Source organism: Cariama cristata, unplaced genomic scaffold, assembly GCF_000690535.1.
Source record: "Cariama cristata isolate BGI_N322 unplaced genomic scaffold, ASM69053v1 scaffold25803, whole genome shotgun sequence".
NCBI lineage: Eukaryota > Metazoa > Chordata > Aves > Cariamiformes > Cariamidae > Cariama > Cariama cristata.
In genome coordinates, this window is record NW_009609509.1 from 42240 (window position 1) to 66778 (window position 24539).

Here is a 24539-nt window from a genome sequence, read left to right on the forward strand (position 1 = left end):
TTGGCAAAAATGCTTCAGGATGAACTCAGCTGGTTCTTGATGGTACATACGATGAAAGATAACCAGGTCTTAAACCATGCGGTGCTTTGCATGGTTGCAATAGCGCCTTAGTTTGCTGTCAGAAGCAGATGGGCAGCCAGTGCGGTTCCTGGAGCGACTCGCTCCCCGAAGGAACAAGTTACTGTGTGAGGCTTCCCCGCCGTTCTCTGCCTACTGCGGCCCAAAATAGAGCCTCTATCCAAAATTCAGCCTCAAAATGGGAACAGCCATGCAAATAACTGTGTGATGGTTAACATAATGAACAAAAGGCTGCAGTCACTCAGCTAATTGCATGAACAAGAAGAAGTAATTAAATAAACAGGCAAAACAAGGTGCTGCTGTTACCTGGGAACACAGAAACAAATTGAATTCCCTTTGTTCAGAGGGCATTTCTAGGACAGTGAAATTGCATTTGGTTGGATGGGGCTGTTCCCTTGTCTTTTTTTAATCTCCTAATTTTCTGCTGTATAATCTTATTGTACAGAATTATGGGGAAAGTTGCCTAGTGAATGAGCTTGTTTTCAGCCCAAAGTCTGCTGAGCTTTTATGGCAAGAACAACGTTGCGTTGAAGTCCAGCAAGGGAAAGCCCAGTTCTTAATATGAAAATAGTTCTTTGAAGGTCATGAAATTTAGATGTTTGAGCATGAAATACACACTTGCTCATGGCTGAGTAGACTGGTTCGTCTACTTAGTTCATTTTATCACTTGGTTCACAAATCCCTATGCTCACTTCCTCTTTTAGTCGCTAACACTGAAGGAAAAAAAAAAGCCCAAAACCAAAAACACATACTAGGAGTTCTTCCTGTCTCCTTTTCACTCTTTTCCTGCTTGAAGTCCTGATACTCCCAAGAGATATGACACACTCTCTTATATGGCACCTAGAGATTTTCTTCGGGCTGTTAAAATTTGCTTTTCCAGAAGAACTGTGATATGGTTGCATATCCAAAGAGAAAACTTAGTACTTACACAACTCCAAACTGATTTAAAACCAATTAAGTGCTGTTTGTTTGGGGTTTTTTGTGGGGGTGTGTATGCACTGAATGAATGGCTTCTCTCTAGCTTTCACTGTGGAATATAACAGTCATCCTTTGGGACTCCAAAGGGGAGAATGGATTCAGATGAAATCTATAAAACAGTGTTTTGTGTTAGTCCCAGACCTCCAATCTGTTTGGGGGCTTTCTCAGCTCTGCCCCCAAATTCTGCACTCCTGATCTATGTAAAATTCCTTTTGACTTTAATGGGAAAGTCAATGACTCCCTCTGGTGATCATTCTCACTCAATTGGGCTCACCTCATTAAGAGGCTAATCAGGGATTTCTTCAACCATTCTAACCCAAAAATAGATTCTTAAATTTATTTCTTGCAATATGTGCTTTGGTAAAAGGAGCAGTATTTCCTTCAATCTGTTCCCCCAAAGCCCCTTTGAAATTAAAGGTAAAGTAATTGTTTCTGGAAAATAAAGGAGATCCAACTGATTCTTAACATCAGCATTCCGCTCCATGTTTGGTTTTTTTTTTAATCTAGCAACTTCCTCCTTGCAGTTTGCAGGTTCCTTTGGCTTATGTCAGATCAACAACAACTTCTGAGCTGATACCAGTCCAGCTTCCCAGTTAGAATACTTCTCACAAACAGAATGACCTAGAGGGATTATTGGAATTGCTTTGAGGATATTCTTTGTCTTAACCCTTCCTTTGCTAGGCTGTTTGCATGCTGCTGTATGAATCTGCATGTTTACTGGATGCTATAGTAGACAGACATGCATAAAGACATCTTTGATGCTGTAATATTTTGAAAGGGTTTTAAGTGTGTTCTTGACAATGATGTTAATGGGTGTTTTTATGGCCTTGAAGGGAGAGGCCAACGTGGTATTGAGAGCTTATGCATGGTACTGCTTTCATTAACTTGATTTTATTTCAGAAATGTTAGGAGAAGACTATTTTTAGCCTCAATTTAAAATCTAAAATCTGAAGATAGTACGAGAAAATGGTGAGATCTGATGTTTCCGTCTTTACTATGGCCTGTGTTTTCACTAAACTTTTACATGGGAGTCATCAAGCATGTTGATCTTTGCATCAGATATCAACCAGTGTTTGCTAAGAGAATGAGCACGTCGGTTTAAATCTGTTTTCCTTTGATCTGCTAAATGGTTTTAAACAATTCTCAAAACCGTAATCAAATCTGCTTGTAAGTAATACAACACTTTGTCTCCTGGAGGAAGCACTGATTTCAATTTACTTAATGTGGGTGGTTTTGTCTCGAGGCCAGCGTGTACCTTCATTCACAGTTCCCTAGCAGACTGTTTGTGACCTAAGAGGGGAAAATCCTAATATAAACAATGAGTCTAACCAATTTAGATTCCCCACTGGAATAGGTTTGGTCATCCAACTCTCCAGTTGGTCATTCAACTTTGAAAGTCTTTGACGTCTGGTTATGTAAATCACAACTGCCAAAAAGGTAATACAGAAGGTTGTGAGATGGTTTGTTTTCCAAAAAAAAAAGGAAAAAAAATAAATCCAGAAAGGATTGAGTACTCTGAGTCATCTTTGACTGTGGTTGAATTCTGAGCCTGCAAACTGTAGATTAATATGATCAAATTAACATAGTTTAAAATAGCTGAGGTTGCTCTTCAGATTGCCTAAACCGTTAAAATAGAGCTGAAATCATACAGGCAAAGCCTAAGGACTTTGGAACCAAAATCAATAGGAGGAGTCCCGTTGAAGGGATTGGGCTCTTCGTTCACCCCTGAAATCATGGGCAGCAGGGAGAAATATGTATTTGTGGGGAAGAGCTGTGGAGGCTAAAAGGAAGCATAGCTAAGTTCATTAAAATACACCAATTAAAATGTCAGGTCTTTAGGATTTGTAATTCTCCAAGCAGCAGGGAAGCTTTAGGTACTAGCTGCAAGCATATCCCAGACGGCCAGCCCTGAGGCTGTTGCTATTTCTTGCTCCAGCCAGTGACATATGGTGCTTTTACCCACCGTGGTCCATCAGACCTCTCACCGCGGGGTTCAGAGCGTGGCACCCTGCCCCAAGCCGGGACCAAGGACCGAAAGCGTTCTCCAAAACATCCTCCCTATCCATCCCAAAACACCTCTGCCCGCGCCACTCCTCCCAGAAGCAGAACTGGGTCAGGCATCACCCCGATACTGACGCACGCCCTCCTCCAAGGGCTGAACATGGGGTGCACCCCGAGATGGGAGAGGTCTGGCATTTTGGGTGAGTCTGTAGGGCTCTGGGGAAAGCTCCAGGCTGCGTCTGCCTCTGGGAGAAAAAACTGATAATGAGTCAGAGTAAGTTTTCTGGTAGGATAAACCTAGTGACGGCCCATATGGGGGCACCTCGGTGGGCTGTGATGGAAGGGAGAGAATCCTTTAAGATCTCAGAGAGCTGGAAAAATTATTCACAAAGGCTGGCAGAAGTTCTTTCCCAGAGATGCTGAACCTAGATTTAATTTTGGAAGCCTTTCAGGGTTCTTTGGTCCCGTGATCTGAGGGCTCTTACTATTATTACTTTTTCCCCTAAAACACAAGGTAACTTATATGTAAGGTCATTGTAATGACTGGGTAGTAAGTTTGAAGTAAAGCTACCCCGATTGTTGGGATTCTGCCTTGTAATATTATTTTATGAGATACAATAATTCATTGCAGGATTAGGATCAATATGCAGGAGACAGTCATTTAAATGGAGTTAGTCCCAGAGATCCTTTATCTACAATAGAGGAAAAGTGTAATAAAAACAAGAGACAGAATTAGCAAAGGCAGGTTTGTAGGAAAATTGTGAAATAATTTTGCTGCTTTCTGAAGTAATCCCTTCAACTCAGTAATATCTTCCAAATACTTCACAGATATTCATGCATTCGTATTTCCAATGCACTGTGGGGCTGTGTGCTTTAAAATCATGTTTTCCATTTTACAGCTAAGAAAACTGATATACAGGGATGTTGCAGGTTGGCCAAGATGACGCTGAAAGTTTGAAGGAGCCAAAAATAAAACTCTTGTCTGATAAGACCCATCTTTAGTTTTTTAACTTTTAACCACAGCATGACATTTTTTTTATTTGCTTGTTTCCTGTTTGTTTTCCTGTCTCCTTCTCTGCTTTGGAAGGATTTAAAGATTACGGTGAATGAAGGAGAGTATGCCCAGGAGAATATCAGTGTGTAAAATGAGATTATCTAAGAAGCAATGAAGAATGGGTTTTATTTATGGTTAAAATTACTGGTGAAATAACAGAATTCTTTACTAGTAGATTTAAGGAGCAATAAATACAAAACCACGGTTGTCTAGATTATTTCATTCTGTTGTTATTTCTAAGGTTTCTTACTTCCATTTTTTATAAGCATAAAATAGTGTATAGAGGATGAACAGACAGCCATTTTAAAGACAAGTACGTAAAATCCAAACAAAACGCTCTAAGGTTCATATTTTTAGGTGCATTTTATTTTTCATATGGAAAGATGACTGAACTATGAAGACCTTCAATTTAACATCAAAAGAAAAATGCTTAACTGAATATTTTTATTGCATGGTATAGATGTTACTGATAGTTGTCTTTTTAATTCAGATGGATATTAATGCCATAGAGGGCTGTATCTTGAACTGTAAATTTCAGCAAACTTTCATCTGTAAATCCCTTGAGTATTGTGTATTTAACGGACAAGTAAACTGATAAAGACATTTTGAAAAAATCTAAGTAATTTCTGCCTGAATAGAAATATACATTTTTTTTTCAAGAATCTTACAGAAGCTAGCATTTTAGAAATAAAGTTGTGGGATGGGGATGATACCTACATGCTGCTTCAGCATATGGAATTAAGGAAGCTGCTTCTATATTTGGTATTAATGACCCCAACTAAAGCCATAAATACTACACCAAGAAGGGGACAGATGTTCTTTCAAGATGAGGACAGATGTTCTTTATTAATGTATTATTTTTCACACTCAGTCTTGTGAGCTAGAAGATCTACATTGGAAAGATTGTATGAAAGCTGAATTTTAATATCTAACATTTACATTTTTGAGCTGCTGGAAAAAAAACAGTTGTACTTAGAGTTTGGGGTGCTCGTCTGAAAGAGCCAACTTTTTTTTTGGTTTTGACTAAAATGTACATGTGTTGTCAATCAGAAGAGACTTGGTTGCTCACCAGGAGTGGTGGGGCCAGAGCTGCGACTGGAGAGGAGCCAGCTGGGCAGCCATAGCTTCAGCAAACCCCTAAGAAGCCCCTCAGAGGGTCCTCCCCAGTAGGAACCCAGCTCCTGGGTTACTGGATCACAAGCATATGCAAACTGCCAGCCTGTCAGAGCAGCTTGCCATCGCATGAAGAAGGGTGTCGGCTGGTTGGGAAGCACGACTGTGTTCTTCGTCTTTTCTCATCAGAGAAAAATGTGTAAAGTATGGCCCTGCGTGGAGCGGGAGGTGGAGGTGTGTGGGACCGAGAGCGCTGATCCTGGCTTGGGAGGAGGCGTTGCTTCTCAAACCTGTGGCGGGCCGGAGGGGAGGTCAGTCTGTGCGGGCTCGCCATGTTCCTGGGCTGGTCGGCTCCCTTCCCCACGGTGTGCTGACCATGGCACGCGTCTTCTTGTGAAACTTTGCTGGGGACACTGAGCTGGAGCCTGGAGTCGCTGCTCACCCCCCTCACCCACTGCCTACAAGAAAGCAAGCCATTCCAAGCTGGCTGGCGATTTTTCTGGAAATCTTCATGTCAAGTATTTCCAGGAGAAGCAAAAGAAATATACCCATGCAGAACATAGATACTTTTTCTAATAAGAAGTGTTATTTCTAGTTTCTGCTTCTCTAAAGGAAATACTAATTTCAAATTTCACTCTCTGTCTCTGAAGACCTTGTTTTTGAAGGAGGATCTGTGATTATTCCTGCCAGTAAGTCAAGCTCTCCCCAGAGGTTTGGGAACATTCAGGGAAGCAGCATCTATTGAGACGGCACAACTGCTCTCCCACGGTCCTAAAACATTTGGAGTGACTATTACAAAAAGGGCCAGACAGCCCCAGTGATCCGATTTTCATTTGTTTCTTTCAGCTGTTGCACCTTTAAAGATTGTTCACCATGCCAAGAGTGATTTTTCTGGGATTTGATCCAAAATTCTCCTCATTTCTGGAGCTAGACTGAATTATAGTTAGCGAGTTAGATAACGTGCATCAGAGGGAGCGGGGTTTGCTGCCATTTCTCTCCTCTTCCCTCCTGTGCCTTACCAGGCCTGCAGCACCAGGAGATGGGAACAGTTCCCCCAAGGCTCAACCCTGTGTTGAGACACAAAGGAAGAGGCAGCCGGAGAATAAGCCCAGAGGTTGTGTTCGGCAACTCCTCTTCTCCCCGTGCACCGGCTCCGCGACCTGGAAGTGGGAGAGAGGGCGACCTTGCCGAAGAGAGGTGAAGGCAGCAGAAGATCAAGAGTTACCAACAACCTCAACTCAGACCAGCTCAGGGGTGAACAGACCATTGGGGCCCACATTTACCGAACCAGGACCATGCTCTGGTGTTTTCTAGACTTCTGTTTATTGTTACTCTCTCCTGGATGCCCTCAGTGTGCCTCCATCCTCCTTGGAAGTGCAGTGACTAAAACTTGATGCCAGCCCATATGAGACCTCACCAGTGGCTGCCCCATACGGCATAAAAATTCCTTCCTATGTGTTACAATGTGCTACTTTTATTAAATACCTGGGTGGATTTATTTGGGAGAGGGAAATTCAGCAAAGGGCCACCAAGATGGTCAGGGCTGGAGTGGTTGCCCTCTGAGGAGAGGCTGGGTGACCAAGGACTGGCTGGAGAAGAGACAGCTTTGGGTACTAGAAAGAAACTAGAACTTCCTAAACTAAACTGGTACTAAAACTTCCGGCAATGACTGGAAGAGACAATTCCTCCCCATGAGGACGGGCAAGCAGGGGAGACAGGTTGCTCACAGAGGCTGTCCAGTTTCTGTCCTTGGAGGTTTTCAAGACCTGACTGAATGAAACCCTGAGCAACCCTGTCCCATCTCACAGCTAGTCCTGCTCTGAGCTGGCGTTGGAATGGAAACTTTCTGAGCTCCCTTGCAGACTGAATTATCCTGTGATTTATTTGCTTATTCTCTTGCAGGACTGCTATATTTAATTTGAAGTCTACTAGAACTGCCAGATCTTTTTGTGTCCTCTCTCCACCTCCCTGTTAAATCGCTCTGCTAATGTAGTTGCAATTTTATTTGTGTATTTAATCTTACATTCCCACGGAATACTCTTATCTTACTGAATTTCATCTGACTGATTTCTGTAGTTCATCCAGTCTATTTTCAGTTCTTACACCATTTTGGAAAGTCCCTTGCTTCTCGATCCTCCCTAGAGAGCCTGAGCACTCCTCCAAGCCACAGCTTTCAACTTCTTGTGCAACCACAGCATTTCGATTCAGGCGAGTTTGTGTATGGGATATGTCATGTGTTGCCACATCAGGAGTTGCACAGTCAGTGTCCAAGTCTTGCTGTGCTTCTCTTTGCTGCCTCTGATGTAGTCGACTGGTTTTCCAGCACAGGAAGGAAATTTGATCTGAGATGATTCATACCGAACAACCTCATTGTGAACATCTGGAATTTTTCTTGGCCCATAGAAACTGTCTTGAGTAACACATAGCAGGCAATATTGTGCTTTTTCTTTGGTATTCTCAATAATATATACATAGATATAGGTATATGCACATATGTGCAGGTATTCCTAAGTGTTTATTTCAGTGGCCAGGAGCAATGTCAGAAGGTCTCATAGGCCACGGGGACCAGGGAATGGTGACTGACTTTAAATAAATTTCTAGTTACTTGCTGGTCCCTGCAGTTAGGCTGCCTATAACTTTCCAAATCTTCCTTTTATCCCATCTTAAATATTCTTATAGCCCTTCTTTGGTCCTTTCGGTATCTTCTATGACTTTCTGAGGATAATTGCTCCTAGTTTAGGTAAATCTTTAACATCTACTAAAGTGCCATTGACTGAAGTTCATTGAGCTGTGCAGAATACATCAGGACTACCTTTCACCCAGTTCCTGCTCCTTCTGCATGTGCTGTCCAGGTATTCTTTTCTGTTGCTTTCCTCCTTTCCTTTCCTTGGAAAGCACAGAATGTCCATGATCAATCTTACTGGTTTGTGATTGCTTTCAGTACGGTTACTTTCCATCTTCAGATTATCAACCATCTCTTCCCGCTCTATAGGGATGAAGCCTAAAGTAAGTTCTCCTTAGATAATTTTGTTCACCTTATGAGATGCTAAGTTGTCTCCAGCTCAGCCCATGACCTTGAAGACCTGTGTATATACTGTCCTACCACTTTTCCAGCCTCACCTCCCTCTCACACCATTCGCCAACCGCCTGTGTCATGGGTAGCAGATGGCAGGAGCTGTGCAGCACAGGCCGTTCCCTTTCCCCCTTCCTTTGCCCATCGAAGTTGTGTCCCACGGGAACTGGATGGGAAAATCTTTTATGCATGGGACATCTATAGCTATCACAAAAGTGGTATCGTGATAGCGGAGTCTTGTTGCGATGCTTCTTGTAAGCATTCATCCTCTGAGAAGAGTAAGATAAGTGCCTGTGGCTGATGGTGGTTTTTTTTCTCTTTACCATATTACTTAGGAAAATGTTCTTTATTAAACTCTTCTTTCACAGAACCTCTGTGTCAGTGGTATTAAGTGCCCAAGTGTATTTGTGTTTAGTATAGTGGAAGTACATGCACAGATTGAATTATTTTCTTTCTTTTTGAGGGCATATGTTTTGGGAGCTGAAAATTACAAATGTTGGAAGCCTAATCCCAATTCTCCCTCCTACTGCCTATTTTTTGGCCTCAGATACTCACTTAACCTTTTCCCTTTCTTTGATTCCTTCCTCTTCAGCACAGGGGTATGCAATTTTAAGTACTTCTCCTGGGGATTTCATAATTGATTAAAATATTTCGGCACTTTGAAGACATAAAATATGTATATAGTAAATGCTAAATATTTTTACAGTGGTGCAAGGAAAAGGTTGGTTTCTGAATTTGAATTCATTACCTTCCATAAAATTAATGTTCCTTCTGTACTGCATTTCAGTACCTTAGTCATTTGAACATTAATGAGTGCAGAACTGAGTAATGAGTTTTGCACTGCTGCCCTTCTGACCAGGCATTCGTACAGTTGCGGGAAATTCTCAGTCTCTGCTGGTCCACTTGATTTATTATTGATTTAATAAATCAAGTCAGCTGTATTTAAAGATGGTTTAGCTTAAGCCTAGATCCTCTGAACCTTTAGTTCTGGAGGTAGGTCTGTGTGATGGGGGCAGTTCACTGGAACAGTCCTTGGAGCAGAAACCCAGAACTTGTCTCTCTCAGGTGAGAGCTCCAAACATCTGCTTTTACGCACTCTTCTTTCTCCAAAGAATGAAAAATACTAAGAAAGGCTTTCCTTCGTTTATAAAAGGGGTTGAAGACAGCCTATCTTCTGCTACTGTAACCTGTGAAAGAGGAAGGTGAAATACGTAGGCGTGAATTCCCTCAGTCAGAGAAAGGCATCAAATTGAGAACTCCCGGTTCATGGGAGGAGTGTGCCAACCCCTCTGGTTTTGTTTGGGAGAAGATGGCAGAGGCGAGGTGGGTACCATTGGCAGGCATAAGAAAGGATTGGTTCCCTGCTGGTTTTTTTAATGGAGCAACTTAAAGCCTGCATACACACTTACCGCAGTGTTGCATTACATGTTCCTGAGTTAGCACCAAAGCAGCTGATGGACATAAGCGGTGTATTTATACATTTAGGCGCTGCAGCACGGTAGGGCTGCTATCACGACATCGCTGTCAGCGCAGCTGCTCTGCCGGGATTGCCCCGCACGGCTCTGCTGCATGGGGAGGGGCACCGGCTCCCACCTGATCCGGCCAAGGCATCGCACCACTCCCTAACGGCAAGTTCTAGGGAGGGGCAGGATTTAAGGATACACCTTTGTCTCCTGAATATCATGGTGGTGAGAACCGGCTGTACAATACAACGGCATCATGGCAACCCTGTGCCAGCGCTGAGGAGAAATAAAACATCTGCCAGCATATGGTACCATGCTGCCTTACCTTATTCCTTTCAGGACCTCGGCGAGTGTGTCCAAATAGCACTGCGGTATGTTTTCTTGATTACAAGATGCTTGGGGATACTGTACCTGGCATGGAAACGTCCGTCTCTTTTACTCTTCTCTTGAAAAGCAGAGGTGCAACCTCCTGCCATGAATTCCCATTCAAGAATTCCCCCAGGCAAACAAACGTAAGCGTCACAGTGGTGGGCATGGCTGGAGCATCTAGAGGTCAATTTACTTGACATACAGAAAAAAAGATCATTATTGCTAACTAGTGCAATGTCCTAATAACGGCACAGCAGAAGTAGCTGGAGTGGTGTTTGTTACTGGCCTCGCACTGGGAGTACGCGTTCATCACACACAGAGGAGGACGACTGTTGTGTTGTGAGTTGTGGAGGATGAGGGAGAAGACTGTGAACCAAAGTCAAAGTTTTAATAGATAACGGTGTCAAATTCTAGAGCCCTGCACATCATGAAGGAGAAGCAAATAACCTCGAAAACAAGATGAGGGAGAAGAAATTAACCCAATATGGGAAAGTTTAAGAATTACTGAAGCTGGAGGAAGGGATGCGTGCACATGCATTTCAGATCATGAAGGAAATGAGGGACCATTAACAGCATTAGGCAGCCACCAGCCTGGCTGGCAACACTCGGTAGTCGGTCCAGAGGATGCCAGCCTGCCCTGACAGTAACCAGAAGTGATAACCTGGTCTGTCACCAGCAAGGCAGCCAAGTTTCAGGCTGCAAAAGGTAAGAGCAAGAGCCGTATTTCTAAGAAGAGTTGCACTTCTCTGAGTTGTTTTGAGCATCGGTGCTAAAAAATGCTGCTACTGCTGACGAGAACCAGCAATACACATTCTTGCTGTTGTTAAATGACTGATATTTACTATCTATTCTGGATGCTGCAATTGCATTTTTTGTGCATGTGTATTGCCTTTTGTTGCTGCCTGCTGAAGATACTGTTGGCAGATCCTACGTCTGATGCTTTGTTTTAGTTGCCTGGCTACTGTAAAATGTTATCTTAGCTTTTGCTGAGGTGTCGCAGATGCTTTCTTGATGAGTGTCCAAACAAGGAAATATGTAAAAGATGCTGGTGAATGCTGTGCTTGCCTAGTTCTATTGCTTTTGCTAGAGATACGACAGTGTGCTTACTTTGCTTTGCTACTACAGACGATCTGTACGATAATGTAGAAGGTAGACTTGAAACTTTTCATTGGCACAGCAGGGTCATGGTCAATACCAAAGGTAATATTATCTGTACCTTTGTATGCAAAGGAACTGTTGTTGGAAGGAGATGGTGGGCAACCGCTTCGCTTAATTGCAATGTATTCTTTTCTGGTAATTGTTACAAAGAAAACGTAGTTTTCCCATTGACTGTATTGCCAGATTTTTCCCTTCCTCTCTCCCTGTGAAAGTCTCCAACAGAGAGAGATTCAAATCTCAAAACTTAATTGGGATGTTGAATTCAAACTTCTTCCCTGCCAAAACCTGAAAGTAACCAGTATTTCTTCTGCTCTCTGCATTTTCTGTTTATACCTGCATAACTTTCTCTCTTTATATCACCAGCACTTCTGACTAAGTTGTTTTCTTGTACTCACAGTTTGAAACCTCTTCTAAAGTCTCTGAATAAGCTATGTTTCCTTCCAGTCAGACCAAAAATATTTTGTCAGCAGATAAATAAAAAATTACTTTTAACAGCTGTTTTACTTCCTTCTTTAATGTTATTGCAAGCCTTTTCTTAATTATTCGTGCCTTTTGGCAGTCGCAGTGCATTAATATTTACAAGATGAGATGTAGTTTTCTGTTTATATTAGCAGTCCTCTGTCTGTGAGATCTGGACCAACCAGAATGCAGGATATCCTTTCTCATCGATTCATCAGGTTCATAATGTAAGATACAGCGATAAATGGTTATGTTGTCACTCTATGGGTGTAGTCTGTTGCCGTCGTGTTATCTACGGATGTCGTGTCGCTGAAATGACAAAAAAAAAAAAAAAAAAAGTCCATAACTGTCTGCCCTCTTTTCGGATTCTGTGTGCGTGCATCCGTGTGTCGTGCTGTGTGATTAACGTATGTTGGCTGTATGGTGTACGTACAGGACCAGGGTGGGGGAATTGCTAGCAGCAGTCTTGCTCAGGGGGAGCTTTGACTTCTGTCCCTGATGTTTTTTGTTCGCTCATTTTTCCAAAGCTCGAAACCGTGTAAAACAGCTGGGTTTGCACAGTTTCACCCCCACAATGTGTTGTGCTGCCCTTTCTGTGTTCATCTATAGGCTTTGCCTAGCTGAGGAACACGCCGTGTTTGCAGAGGCATTTTGGGGGAATTAGAGGTAATGCTGGTGGTGCTTTGAGTTTTCATCAGGTGTTCTGTGCATGTGAGAGCAAACCTGGTGATCTGTCCTGCAGTGGTAAGGATGACATCCAGACATTCAGTATGGTATTTCAGAGGAGCTGTAGATTCCTCCTAATTTCTGTCATATAACTGCCTCCATGGAGCATCGCTGCCAGAGGGGGGCCCTTCTGGCTACCGAGCTTTAGAAGCTTTTAAAATACAAGTATGCCACTAACCTGTTTCCATTATTTCAAAAGCCAAAGAGATAAGGAGCTCAAAAAATTTCTCTTGCTCTAGGAATTAAAATGTAAGCAAATAATGAGGATTTGGCTTGTCCGCAGAACATGTGAAATTCTTACAGGGAGGAAATTATTAATTTTTCAGCTAGAAGCGTTGTATCTATGTGTGCTCCAATTTATTGTTGTCATGGTGACTAATGCATGTTACCATAACTAGGCATGAGACATTAACAGGTGGAAAGTTATAAGATGGAGTCCTTGTTAAAAATGGCGACATTAAAGCCACTCAAAACCAGGCCTTTTTTTTTTTTTTCCTCTGTAGCATGGAGGGTTTTTAACTTGACATTTTTATAAAAAGATGAGGCAAGTGTTAGATTTTATAGAAGTTGTATTGAGATTACTTCTTACCTGTGACTACCTCTGCGTCCAGGTGCCTTTAATGTGAGTCAAATACAGTTCTTGGAGAATGGGATGAGATAGAAAAATGTACAACAATTGTAAAAAATTACCTAATAGCAGTCATCTGCTTCTGTAGCTCATTTGACATCAAGCATCTGACCCTTTCTAGAGCACTGAGAAGTGCACATCTGCCCATTTTCAGTGTTATGAAGCACTGCAAGAGCAGGAGATATTGGTCTTTAAGGCTATGACCCTTATGGTTAAAAGTTGTCACTGGAGGAGGATTGAATCTTTGCCACTCTGGCACCTGACTTAAGACCATTTTGTGATTGTACATTCTTTATCTGCAAAATGTGGAGCAAAAAAATCTTTCTCAAGGCGACTGAGGCCAGAGAGAGGAAAGGCGCTGGTTAAAGGTGTGGGGGGGTTTGAATAGTAATTTGCAGTACAGCGGTACAGCAAAAACCACGTGGTAAATTGCACAGCTGTCTGATGAGCTGTAAAGTTAGGTGAGGAATAAATTATCTCTTGCCTTTCTACTTCATCAGAGAGATAAAAATCTTCATACATATATGATATAAAAAAATACATAAGCTTATGTTTATTTCTTCTAATTGAAAATTAAACTTTAAAACCAGAAAATCCTTATCCTATCATATCTATTTTTAAAAATGATATCAAACATTATAGTTGGTCCTGCACAGCAGTTTACAAACATTTCTATACTGCCTGAAGGTGTTTTAGGTGCTTATGAAGGTCCTGAATCTCAGTACATCACCCACGAGTTGTTCCACACCAGTTCCTCAGATTTAGAACTACTGGTAATTCATATTTTTCTGGCCCAGACTTGAGGCTTGTTGCTTCAAGTCTTCTCTAAGTGAAAGATTATCCTACTTTGTATTTTACTTGAAGTTAATTGCCATCATCGCATCCGAAATCTCGGAATTTCAGTATCTGACTAGAGTCAGTCGGCTGAGGAGCTCCTTTTCTTCCTGTAGAGGTTTTTAGGCCCAGATTTATGAAAGTATTTAGCTGTCTAAATCTTGTTTAAAAGCCTTTCTTCCTTTTTTTTTTTTTAAAAAAAAAAGGCAATTGTATGGGGAATATATAAAAGGAATTACACTTCTGAATATCTTCCTGGATCTGGGCTTTGGAGACTACTCTCTGATAACTCAGTCTAAATAGGTAATGAATGCTAGCAACAGAATGGTTTAAAAATCTAAGGAGTTTGATAAGAAACAAAAGTAAAGGAGACCAGAAGCCACTTCTGCTGAATATTAAAAACCACTTCTGATACAATTAACAAAAGAAAATTTTATGACTATGTATAACATCATCTTCATCTGTCATAATAATCTATACCTACGATGTTTAATTTTATGCAGTTTTTCTTAGTATAACATGTCTTCTTCATCCCTCATAGTAATCTATACCTATGATGTTTAATTTTATGCGGCTTTTTTTAGTAGCTGCTCCCTCTACAAGCCACACTGAAATACATGAAAGGTCTTCAGGTGCGGGGGTCTGTCAGGAACAGCAGAAATCCTAGATCTCTGTGTTCCCTTAGCCTCAGCTCTGTGGCGTGTTTAGATCATCCAAGAGACATGTATAGCAATCTTATCAAATCTGTTTGGTCTAATTTAAAAGGAGTGAGTACTAGGATGGTGGTATATATTTATAGAGCAGTTAATGGATATGAACGAATGGTCTCCATGCAGTCCCTCTCTAAGTGTCTCATAGACTAGCTTTATTAGCCTGGGTGAAGATTATTTCTCATTTCGTTATTGCTTCCTAAGTCTTTTATAAAATTGAACCAGTATGAGAATAATCACTGTTCCTCTTGTCACCGCCCTTCGTTTACAGACAGAAACAATGCAGTTCTCCATGCTTTTACTATCTTCCATGCAAAAGGGAGTCAAAATGCAAAATAATGTACTCATTTTACTCCTTTGGTACCCTGCTTAATTTGTCAGTACTGCCCATTTTCTGCAGGCAAGGAAAGTTGCCTGCAGACCAGGGCAACAGAAGGGTTTGGAGCATTACCCAGGGTCACTTGTTCTGTAGAAATTCTGGTCCTACCTCACAGCCGTCCCTGTGCTTCCTTTGTGGAAAGACTGGTGGTCAAAAGATCTACTTGGATAGCTTCTCTGTCCTGGATTTACTCCTCTTCATCATAGTAACCTTTTGCTAAATGAATAAGATGTAGCTCCCAAGATCTGCTTCCTTACACAGAACATGCAGGAGTATATCTTTATTAGGGAAAAAAAAAAAAAAAAAAAGGCCAACCTTTCTACTATTTCAAGAGGTCTCTTAGCTATGACGTTGACCAGTTCATAAGAGACAGCTGAGCGCACTGTGAGATGCATCACACTGTGATGGGTGCAAATCCATCTTCTCTTGTACTCAAATACAAACTCCACTAATAAGGATGCAAATCCTTGCCCCTTGTAATATGATGGAAACCTTATTTTGTAAGGAAAACTGCTGCTTCAAGAAATCAAATTCCCACTTCAGATTAAATGTGATAGGTTCTTATACATTAGTGGTCAGAAGGATTAATTTCTGTGGATACAGAATGCCAAAAATTGGAGCAATTGCTCCTGCCGCTTTCCTTTCAAAATTTGAGGTTGAAGTCATATCCATAGCATATAGGCAACTTAACTAGGCAAAACAGAATATTACAGTACTGTATAATTCGTAGATGTGCTAATAGTGCCAACATTAACTAGGTTCAGCTTGGTTTATGATGTTCACTTGCTTAAGTTCCAGTATTGGCAGGATAATGTTGATGTTTCCAGATTTATCTCTTGCTTTTCATTACAGAGTTGTGCAAATGCTTGTCATTTCATTATTTTGTGACACATGAAAATGATGTACTTGTTTTGTTTACTCTGTCCTGATTTAATTAGTAGGATGTGATAGTTTGCCAGACTTTTGAATGTCTTCAATAAGATTTTTTTTTCATGTGTTTTTGATGCTTAACTTCTTTTCGCTTTAAAAGTCTTAACTTCTAGCCATATTCTGTGTCAAACACTGATGACAGTTCCTTGCCTGCTTCAACACATATTTTAACAATATGACGTGCATAGAAAATACACAAGAGATAAGTGCAGGTAAAGAAAGAAGTAGCATAATCCAAATTAAAGTAATTGTATAGGAGAGGTTAAAATAGTTTTGAGAGAGAACAAGCAGGGGAGGAAGGAGGATCAGGAAGGAGAAATCTGGTCCCCAAAAGACAGAATGGGAAGGAGAGGGGGATTCAGAGACAGACCAGACCAGACAGGGTAGGGGAGAAGTGGGGCTGGTGACAGAGGGAAGAGGGCTTGGGAAGAGGAGAAGGACTCCATCCATGGGTCATTGTCAGTTACAGTGAGCTGACGCTGATTTGGCAGCATCCCTAGTGTTGAGGACATGGGCAGTGTGGGCACATGGGAACCAAAAGTAGGAGAGATCATAGTTTAAAAATAAATAACCTCAAAATAATTTTTTTTTTGGCTGGGCCTGCGGGGTGGAAGGAGCCCCCAAGGGCCCAGAAGTCCAGGTCCAATAAAGCCATGTCTGAAATTTGCAATGGCAGGTGAGACCCAGACCAGCACTGCCGTGCTGGGGACATTCCTGTACCATTGGCTCTTTTTGGAAGGGAGAAGAGTGTCCTGCGAAGGGATTTGGCAGCAAACTGGGGTCCTACCCATGTTCTCTGAGGGCTTTGAGAAAAGAGGGGAGATGACAGCTCAGGAAGGCAGTCACCTATATCAATGAGAGTGGTGAATGTGAAAGGGCAACGTTAGTAACTCTACAATGAGACATCAAGAGAAGGTGATCAAAGTACATATTCGTAAAGAGATTAAAGAATGCCTCATATGTTTGAGGAATGTATAATAAGTCTCTAGATCAAAGCAAAATCTCAGTTATTTAGCCATTTAGGAAAGTTAGTTATTGGTTATATGTGCTCGATAATGGAAGACTTATTAGCTGTGTAGAAAAGCTTGTAAAACACATAGCGGAATTTGTGAATGGCATTTTTGTGCATCTCATGTTTTTTTTCAAGTGCTCTCATCCTCATATATGTATTGTAAACAGTTATTTTTAAGGAACGTTTGCGGTGCCTAATGATTTTGTTCTCAAAGCAAATAGATTTAATTAAAGCCTCATTAAACACTACAGTAGATGACTTTGGATTATAAATTAAATCATGAAAAATGTTGTAGGAGTTGTATTCCCTTATTTTAGTAACATGGCTCTATGTGTAGAAAATTAATTATTGTTAATTGAGCACAACAACGGTGGGCTACTTTATAGCGAATTTGCCTGCAACTTCTCTTACATCTCGAACAACTGTGATTTTCAGACAGGAGACTGGGGAGAGCCTTCAATTACCTTGCGGCCTCCAAATGAAGCCACAGCATCAACGCCTGTGCAATATTGGCAACATCATCCAGAGAAACTCATCTTCCAGTCATGCGATTACAAAGCATTTGTAAGTGTTGATAAATATAGTGGTTTGATTTGGGGTAGATATATTAATCTTAGATTTTGATAGACTGTTGTTTTTTTTTAATTTATAATATTTTTTCAGTCACCTTTAATGAGATGGGCCACTCTGAAATGCTGTAATTGTAACAAATGAGAAACAAGGATGCACAATACTTTTTGCTATGAATTTTGTGATATATTGCAGTCCATGTAGCATTAGAGAAATGACACTATGAATAAGTGGCTAAGTGTTGTAGAAGTGACACTGAAAGCAAACACTCCTACTTCTCATCTCTCACAAATCTCTGTCTAGTACTTACGGAAAAAAACCTAAAACATAATATGGGTTCCTGATGCCTACCTTGATGCTGTGTGCACAGTAGTTAAAGTATTACCTTACCTGAATTTTATGCACCTGTTTTTGGGGAAGGGAGCTAGAGAAGATGGAGATCAGGGTCCTGAAGCAGTGTTTCCCATCCATGGGACAAGGGCACATTCAGACCTCTCCCAGACTGATGACCACTTGAAGTACCAGTAGCAGTCAGTTCCTTCAGGGCAGGACATACTTATTTTTACCTCCTGATAGCTGTAACTGATTCCCACTTCGCATCCCTGGAGAAATGGAGCTTCCCTCTACAGCTAAAGATGATTAGTGTTCTCTGGCTGTTATAAACCCTTGTGAAGGAGAGGAAGAGCTCCTGATGTACCGAAAGTACAAACTCCTGATGTATGTATTGGAAGACTTTTCTGAAGCCAACAAGGGGGGGGGAGTGTGCTTTTGGGGAGCTGAAGAGGTGCCTCAGCCCACTTGTTTAAACTCTTACATTTCGCGTTCTGACTTTGCTGGAAAACACTGTTAAAGTTGCTGAAGGTGCTTCCCAGACCACTTGTGTCCTTTTCAGAGGTGGCCATCTGACGAAGTAAGGCAGACTGACTTTACAAAGGGAAGGGGCTCAGTAGTTGTGAAGCCTTTAGCATAATGGCTGGGGGTTAACGACTTGTCCAGGACATGGGTTTTAGATCACCTGAAGAGGCTTGGATCCTTCGTGCTTTTTAGAATAAATAATGCTCTGTTCACCAAACACTGGGGCATTTTAGGGGAGAGTTGGGGGCTACTGGACCTGATTTAAAGCCTATCTGGAAAGATAAGAGTTGGAGACTAAGTGCAGGTGAGACAGAGCCTGGCTCTGAGGGGAAGCAGAAGGGGTGGTGGAGGTCTTTTTCGCTGCAGCACGTCTGTATCTTCCATCAGACCTTCATGGGGTAAAAATTGCCATGAATGCAATGATTGTCACTGGCCAGTAACTAGAACCTCTGCCTTCCTCAGCAAGTCGTGGTCAAGGTCCAGCTTACCTCTTCTCAGTCTTGCTCTCCTCCTATGCAGCACCTCAAATTGGAAAGGAAACTTCGTGACTTCTTGTTCTTTAACAGTGTTCAGTAAAGTGAAGAGGTTTATCTCAAGAGTGCCTTTTATCTCATTACTTGATCCAGCAGTAAATTCATAATCAGATGTAACCTTTGTAGTAGATTGGAAGGCGTGTGGATCATTCGAGAAATGAAGTTGGGATGACCAGGTTACTGGTGATTAAGGAATCACCAAATCAAAATATCCAAGTTACTGGTAATGAAGGAAACACCTTCCTTTCCTAAGGACGGCACATCACTCCGTTGTGTCAGCTCCCTGAGCTGTATTGACCTCAGCTTCATAGAGTAAAACCCTGGCTTGGAAGTTATAACGGGGACAGCTTTTGTTGTATGCCACATCGCTCAGTTGAACTGTTGGATGTCTTCTGCATTGTTCCCACATGCTCTCTGTCTTTGAGAAGAAACATCTCCAAAAGCACAGCAAGTCAAAGGAGAGCAAAATTCCCTCCTAGAATTTCAGATTTTTCTGACAGCTAAATTGGACACCACCTCTGTGATTTGTTTGTCTATTCCTTAGTCCACCCTGCGAAGCATTTCTGAATGCCTGCAGCTGAGGCTTTGTACTACTGTGCAGATGGGACAGGAGCTGCCTGTCTCTTCTCTTTTTTCCTCTTGTTCTGCCATGAGCTCAAAAGCACTACTTTTTTCTCTGATGCCTGACCAGCTGGTAGCTTTCAAGGAAATACCAATTTGTTGTGCCATAGTCTATAAAAAAATAATAAAAAAATTGAAAAAATGAATTGCATCTTTCCCAGAGAAAGCTGAGGATGCCAAACGTGTCAGACAGCAAGATCCAGAGGAGGATACAGTTCGACTCAATACACTTTTGTTTAATTTTCTAATTCCAGAGCTTGCTTTAAATTCGTTGCTCTTCTGCAAGGTCAATATCAAGCCGTCCCATCAAATTAATGCCCAGAGCCCTATTCATGTCACCACTGAGCTCCCAGCTGGACTCGCAGCTGCTTGGTTTATGAATCTTTCACATCTGCAGTCCTCCAAAAAAAACTTCGTTCCTTTCTGCTTGTGCTTATCTGGTAGTGTTGGTGTTGCTCACCCTTCCATTTATAATGCCCTGCACAGTGTTTGTCACTAATTTGATGTTGGTTACTGTATACGTGGAAATTTTCCTGCGGGTCAGAGATTCCTGCAGTACACAGTGTGAACTGAGGGCTTTAAAGAAAATATCTCGGTTTAGGGCAGGAGACCAGAGAGTTGAACCAGTACACTTTCGTGTTCGGTTCAGCTTGCGTTCAGCTTTAACTGAAGTTGCTTTTGACAGGTTCTTGTTTAAGATGAAACAAGTTCACTGTCTGGTTGGGTCAGCTTAGGCTGTTTCCAAGGGGAGTCAGTGTGGTAGAATGAAAGAGGTCAAACCGTGGAGGTGGGCTTGCAGCATCCTATGGGAAGAAGCTCCTGCCCATGGCACTTTCTCTCCTCCTGCAGCTTACCTACCCCATTCTCGCCAGTGGCATGGCTTCTCTTCAGCTCCTATCTTGCTCACTTAGGACTAAAGACTTAAGAGAAGCCGTGGCATTGCGCTGCAGCGTGAGTGCCAGGGAGAAGACGACAAGGGATGGCTTGCTGTCCTCTTTCCCCAATTAAGCGAGACTTGCATGTGACACTGTACAGAAATACAGAAACATCCTGTTTGCACAGGTCTATACGAATATGTGCACATCCACAAATGCACACATGCCTGTAGCGTCTCTAGGAGAAATGCAGAGTGTGGCTCTCGCGTGGCCCTGTTAGCAATAAGAAGAGCACTCGCTGCTAGGCAAGAACAGCAGGGACGATGCAGCCAGCTCCATCCCTGGAGGAACAGCACCAGTCAAAGGTGCTGTAGAGAGGTACTGAGACCCCAAAGGAACAAATCCAGAGGAGCAGTGCCTGCTGTCAGGGCACAGGAGGGCTCAAACTGTAAGTGATGACATGAGGAAGAGGCAGGTAGGAAAGAGGATGTGGCAGCAAGTGCCTTGCTGCCTTGTGGACCCACGGTGGTGAGCAGGCTTCTCCGAGAGCACAGGGGCTTTCAGCCAGCGGAGCCAGGACATGGCACCAGCACCCTGCTCCTTCCTCTCACCCAGCCCTCCTTCACATCAGTCAGCGCTTCCAAATAATAGTTCAAGGTCCACCTTTTCTTAGGAAGAAATAATGGTTTCAACTAGTTTTCAGTTCAGATTTATTTTCTCTGTTTGCTGACATTGGGCTCTGCTATTTGCACACAAATTAGTTACAGATTGAGTACACAGAGGCTAACATCGCTGCTGGCCTTCACGGCCGCGGGATTACACACATGGCAAGTTTGGCAGGTGCCAGCTAGAAAAAGCAGATTCTCTGTTTTTTTTTTTAATCAAATGGCTTTTTTAAGATGGAATTTGTAGTATTTGCTGCTTGTTTGAGTGACTAAGGTGATAAGCTAGAAAACATTTCAAAGGACTCCATCTGATTCAATGAACTTGTTGCTGTGCATTCCTGTTTCATAGGCTGATTAACACACTGGTTTAAATGATGTATCAGAGAACTGCAGAGTGAAAAAATCTCTAAAGTAATATATTAAATTGCTACCACTTTGGGGTTTTAGGTGCTTTTAGTGCATTTCTGCAGATGTTTGTCTGTTCTGGAATTTTTACTTAAATTAATTTTAATCGATTTTTATTTTAGTATTTAGGTTCTATGCTGGTGAAAGAGTTAAGAGGTACAGAGTCAACACAGGATGCGTGTGCAAAGATGAGGGTAAGTTACTAAACGTCCTCCTTTCTCTGTCATCATAATATTAAATAATATCAACTTTTGATTAATTGTACTGTGTTGTTTTTGCTTTTATAATGTTCTATTGCCCGTTTGCTTTCCATTGCCCTTGGATTTACATTGGTATTCAGTAGGAAGTCTGTTCTGCCATAATTTCAAGTAATACCAAAATTTAAAGGTAGATTTTTATTTTACATGTTGTATCTAAGAAAAAACCAAATATATGCATTATGTTTTCTCTTGAGTCTTCGAGTATGTTTCAAAGTACTTTCCACACACTTTAAATGTGCCCATATCACATTGCTTTTATAAGTAGAGTTTATAGCTTGTATATGATAATCTAGATTGGATTGAATTTAGTATGTGAAAATATGTACTAGTAAATATATTAATATGTTACCAAAGCTGTTGGTTTTTACATGTGGTCTAATCTTACAGTCACATAATCCTATGGATGCTTTTACTCACATGAGTAGTCCCATTAATTATGGGTGAGTTGTTACATGCTTATTGATTGAAGGATGAAAAGGGATCTAATTCAGTTTCACCTGATGGTGGAAAAGCAGTTAAGTTTCCTTCAAACTGGTAAGAATATGTTTTCCTATGACTCTTTGACCTGATACTGGTTTGTAGAGAATTAGGCTCAGACTGTCTCCAAGAAACATACTGCTGCTGGAAACCCAAAAGAAGCCACAGGCCAGCTACACAATTTATTCCCAACTGTAGTTGCAATAAGAACAGACCTGTTCATAGAGATGGCGAACATATCATGGCTTGGCATGATTCATTAATGAAGAATATAATTGTTTGGTAATCTACCGAATGTGTAAAATGACATTGATGAATGAGTGAAATCCTTTCTTCTGTGGATTGTAAGTCTTTTATGCAAGATGGCTCTGAGCACTGACGTAGCATTTGGATCAATTAAAAAGCTGAAAAATGTGTAAAATTGATGCAATCAGACCGCCGTTGCCTGTTGGTTACATATCTGCAGTATACAGACTTTTGCACAAGCAGTTTTAGCTAAGGGGTGGCAGTAATTCACGCTTACTAGATTGCCTGAAGATCTGTGGCTTTTCAGCTGACTCCATGCTAATTGCTAATCGTTCCTTACCTGGGCTTAAACTCCTCTGAAAAAAAAACTCAAAACCAAAACCCCAACAACTTGACACAGAGGGATCTACAGTCAGATACACGTGTTCTGGGGAATTAATTGAAGCTGCAAACATACCATCTTTCAATCCAGTTTTCAAACTGTCAGACTTAGCAGTTCAATTTTTTAGGCATATGCCTGTGCAGATCTTAGGGCAGAATTTGACACTGTAGTAGCGTATGACAACTTCAGTAAGTTATTTGACTGAATTAGGAAGCTTAACATCAAGAAAGTCACTCTAAATAATTTATAGCCATTTTAAGATATTTTTTTTTGAGTAATAAATTTGGCAAATTTAACTTGTATGCCTGAAAAATTAAATGTTTAAAACCAAATTTAATTTAAAATACAATCTTTCTATAAAATTAATAGAGTTGCACTGGTAGTCTGTAGTGCCATACAAGACACATATAATGCAGTGATGGGATTTATATACATTTATTTCTTACATTCTCTTTTGAAACTAGTGTGCTGTGAGAATGTTTCTTTTCTGGCTTGAGGGTGTTTTATTGCAAAGAGCTTTGAATAAAACAGTTTTTAATCAGGATTTCATCTGTTCTTTCTGTGTAGTCCTTTTAATCATATTCCTGTTCAAGTCAGAAGCAAAAAAACATTGACTTAATGGGAACAAATTATTATTTTAGTGTAAGTTTCCCAGTGAGAAAAATGTATCTTTTTTCCAAAACTTTCTCCCTCTGGCTGTGTTCTGAAAGTTACCGTCTATGAATTGGGAGTCCAGATTGTCTAGAGTCATCTTGAAGTTTTGCTGTGGTGTTCATTATTGTATTTAAGTACCACTGGGCTGTCTTGAAAATATGGCTTCTTTTATAGTTATATTTTACTTTAAATGTACCGAAGGGGGCATTTCACTTACAAAAAAAAGAAGTGAAAAGCTAGATGTATTATTTTACTGCTTCTCAGGTACTGAATTCTGTCCACTAGTCCAGTGTCTTTAGAGTCAGTAAGATTTTTACAGAGTGCTGTACTAACATGATAAAGTAACATCTTTTAATTTTAGTAGTTTATTTGGTTTTCCACTTATGTATTTCAAATCTATCGCATACTGCAATCTGAAACATATTGCAGGGGGAGCATGTCACATATAACCTTGTACTATGTGGAGGTTCTTCCCCACAACTTTGTAATCTTTCTGGAGTCAGCCACATAATGGTTTTTAAGGAGAATGTATGAAAATTAGGTACCTAATTTTTCTATCAATGTGGCTTTAGCTTCTCCGTCTTTAACCTAATGCTGCTCAAAAAAGTGTTCATATTCACTGGATGTCTTTCAGTCAGCAGATGCACAAGGACAAAAGAAGCCTATCAGTGAAAAAAAAGTACCTTGATCTTCCTTAATCATTCGTAGATAGAGAGAAACAACAAAAATGACATGTTTGCTGACTGCAGGTCCCTCACTGTTATAGATGCTTCCTGTACTTTCAGTTATTGCAAGTGATGGGTTTGGTTCCCAAGGGAAGTGTCATGTGGATATCCCTCGAATCTCTCCATGCAGGGGCTTACAGCAGCCTCCTTCTCTTAAAGCTTAAGAGTGAAGGGAGATCCTAAATCTTCTACAATGTCAAAAAAAGCAAGCAAACAAACAAACAAAAATAAACCAAAACCTGGGAAGTTCTGTCTTAATAACTCTTCTTGGCTATCTACTGTGCTTCTCAGCATTGGGCAGCAGCG

General features: G+C 41.2%; 1 protein-coding gene across 1 annotated transcript in view; it reads left to right on the plus strand.

The window, feature by feature from the left end:
- Positions 1-24539, plus strand: part of ANKS1B (ankyrin repeat and sterile alpha motif domain containing 1B) — a 53806-nt gene that overhangs the window by 6192 nt on the left and 23075 nt on the right. Inside the window, exons 3-5 of the mRNA XM_009697558.1 lie at positions 11902-11973; positions 17401-17529; positions 21612-21683. Coding sequence (XP_009695860.1) covers positions 11902-11973; positions 17401-17529; positions 21612-21683 — 273 coding nt within the window. The remainder of the gene's footprint in view (positions 1-11901; positions 11974-17400; positions 17530-21611; positions 21684-24539) is intronic.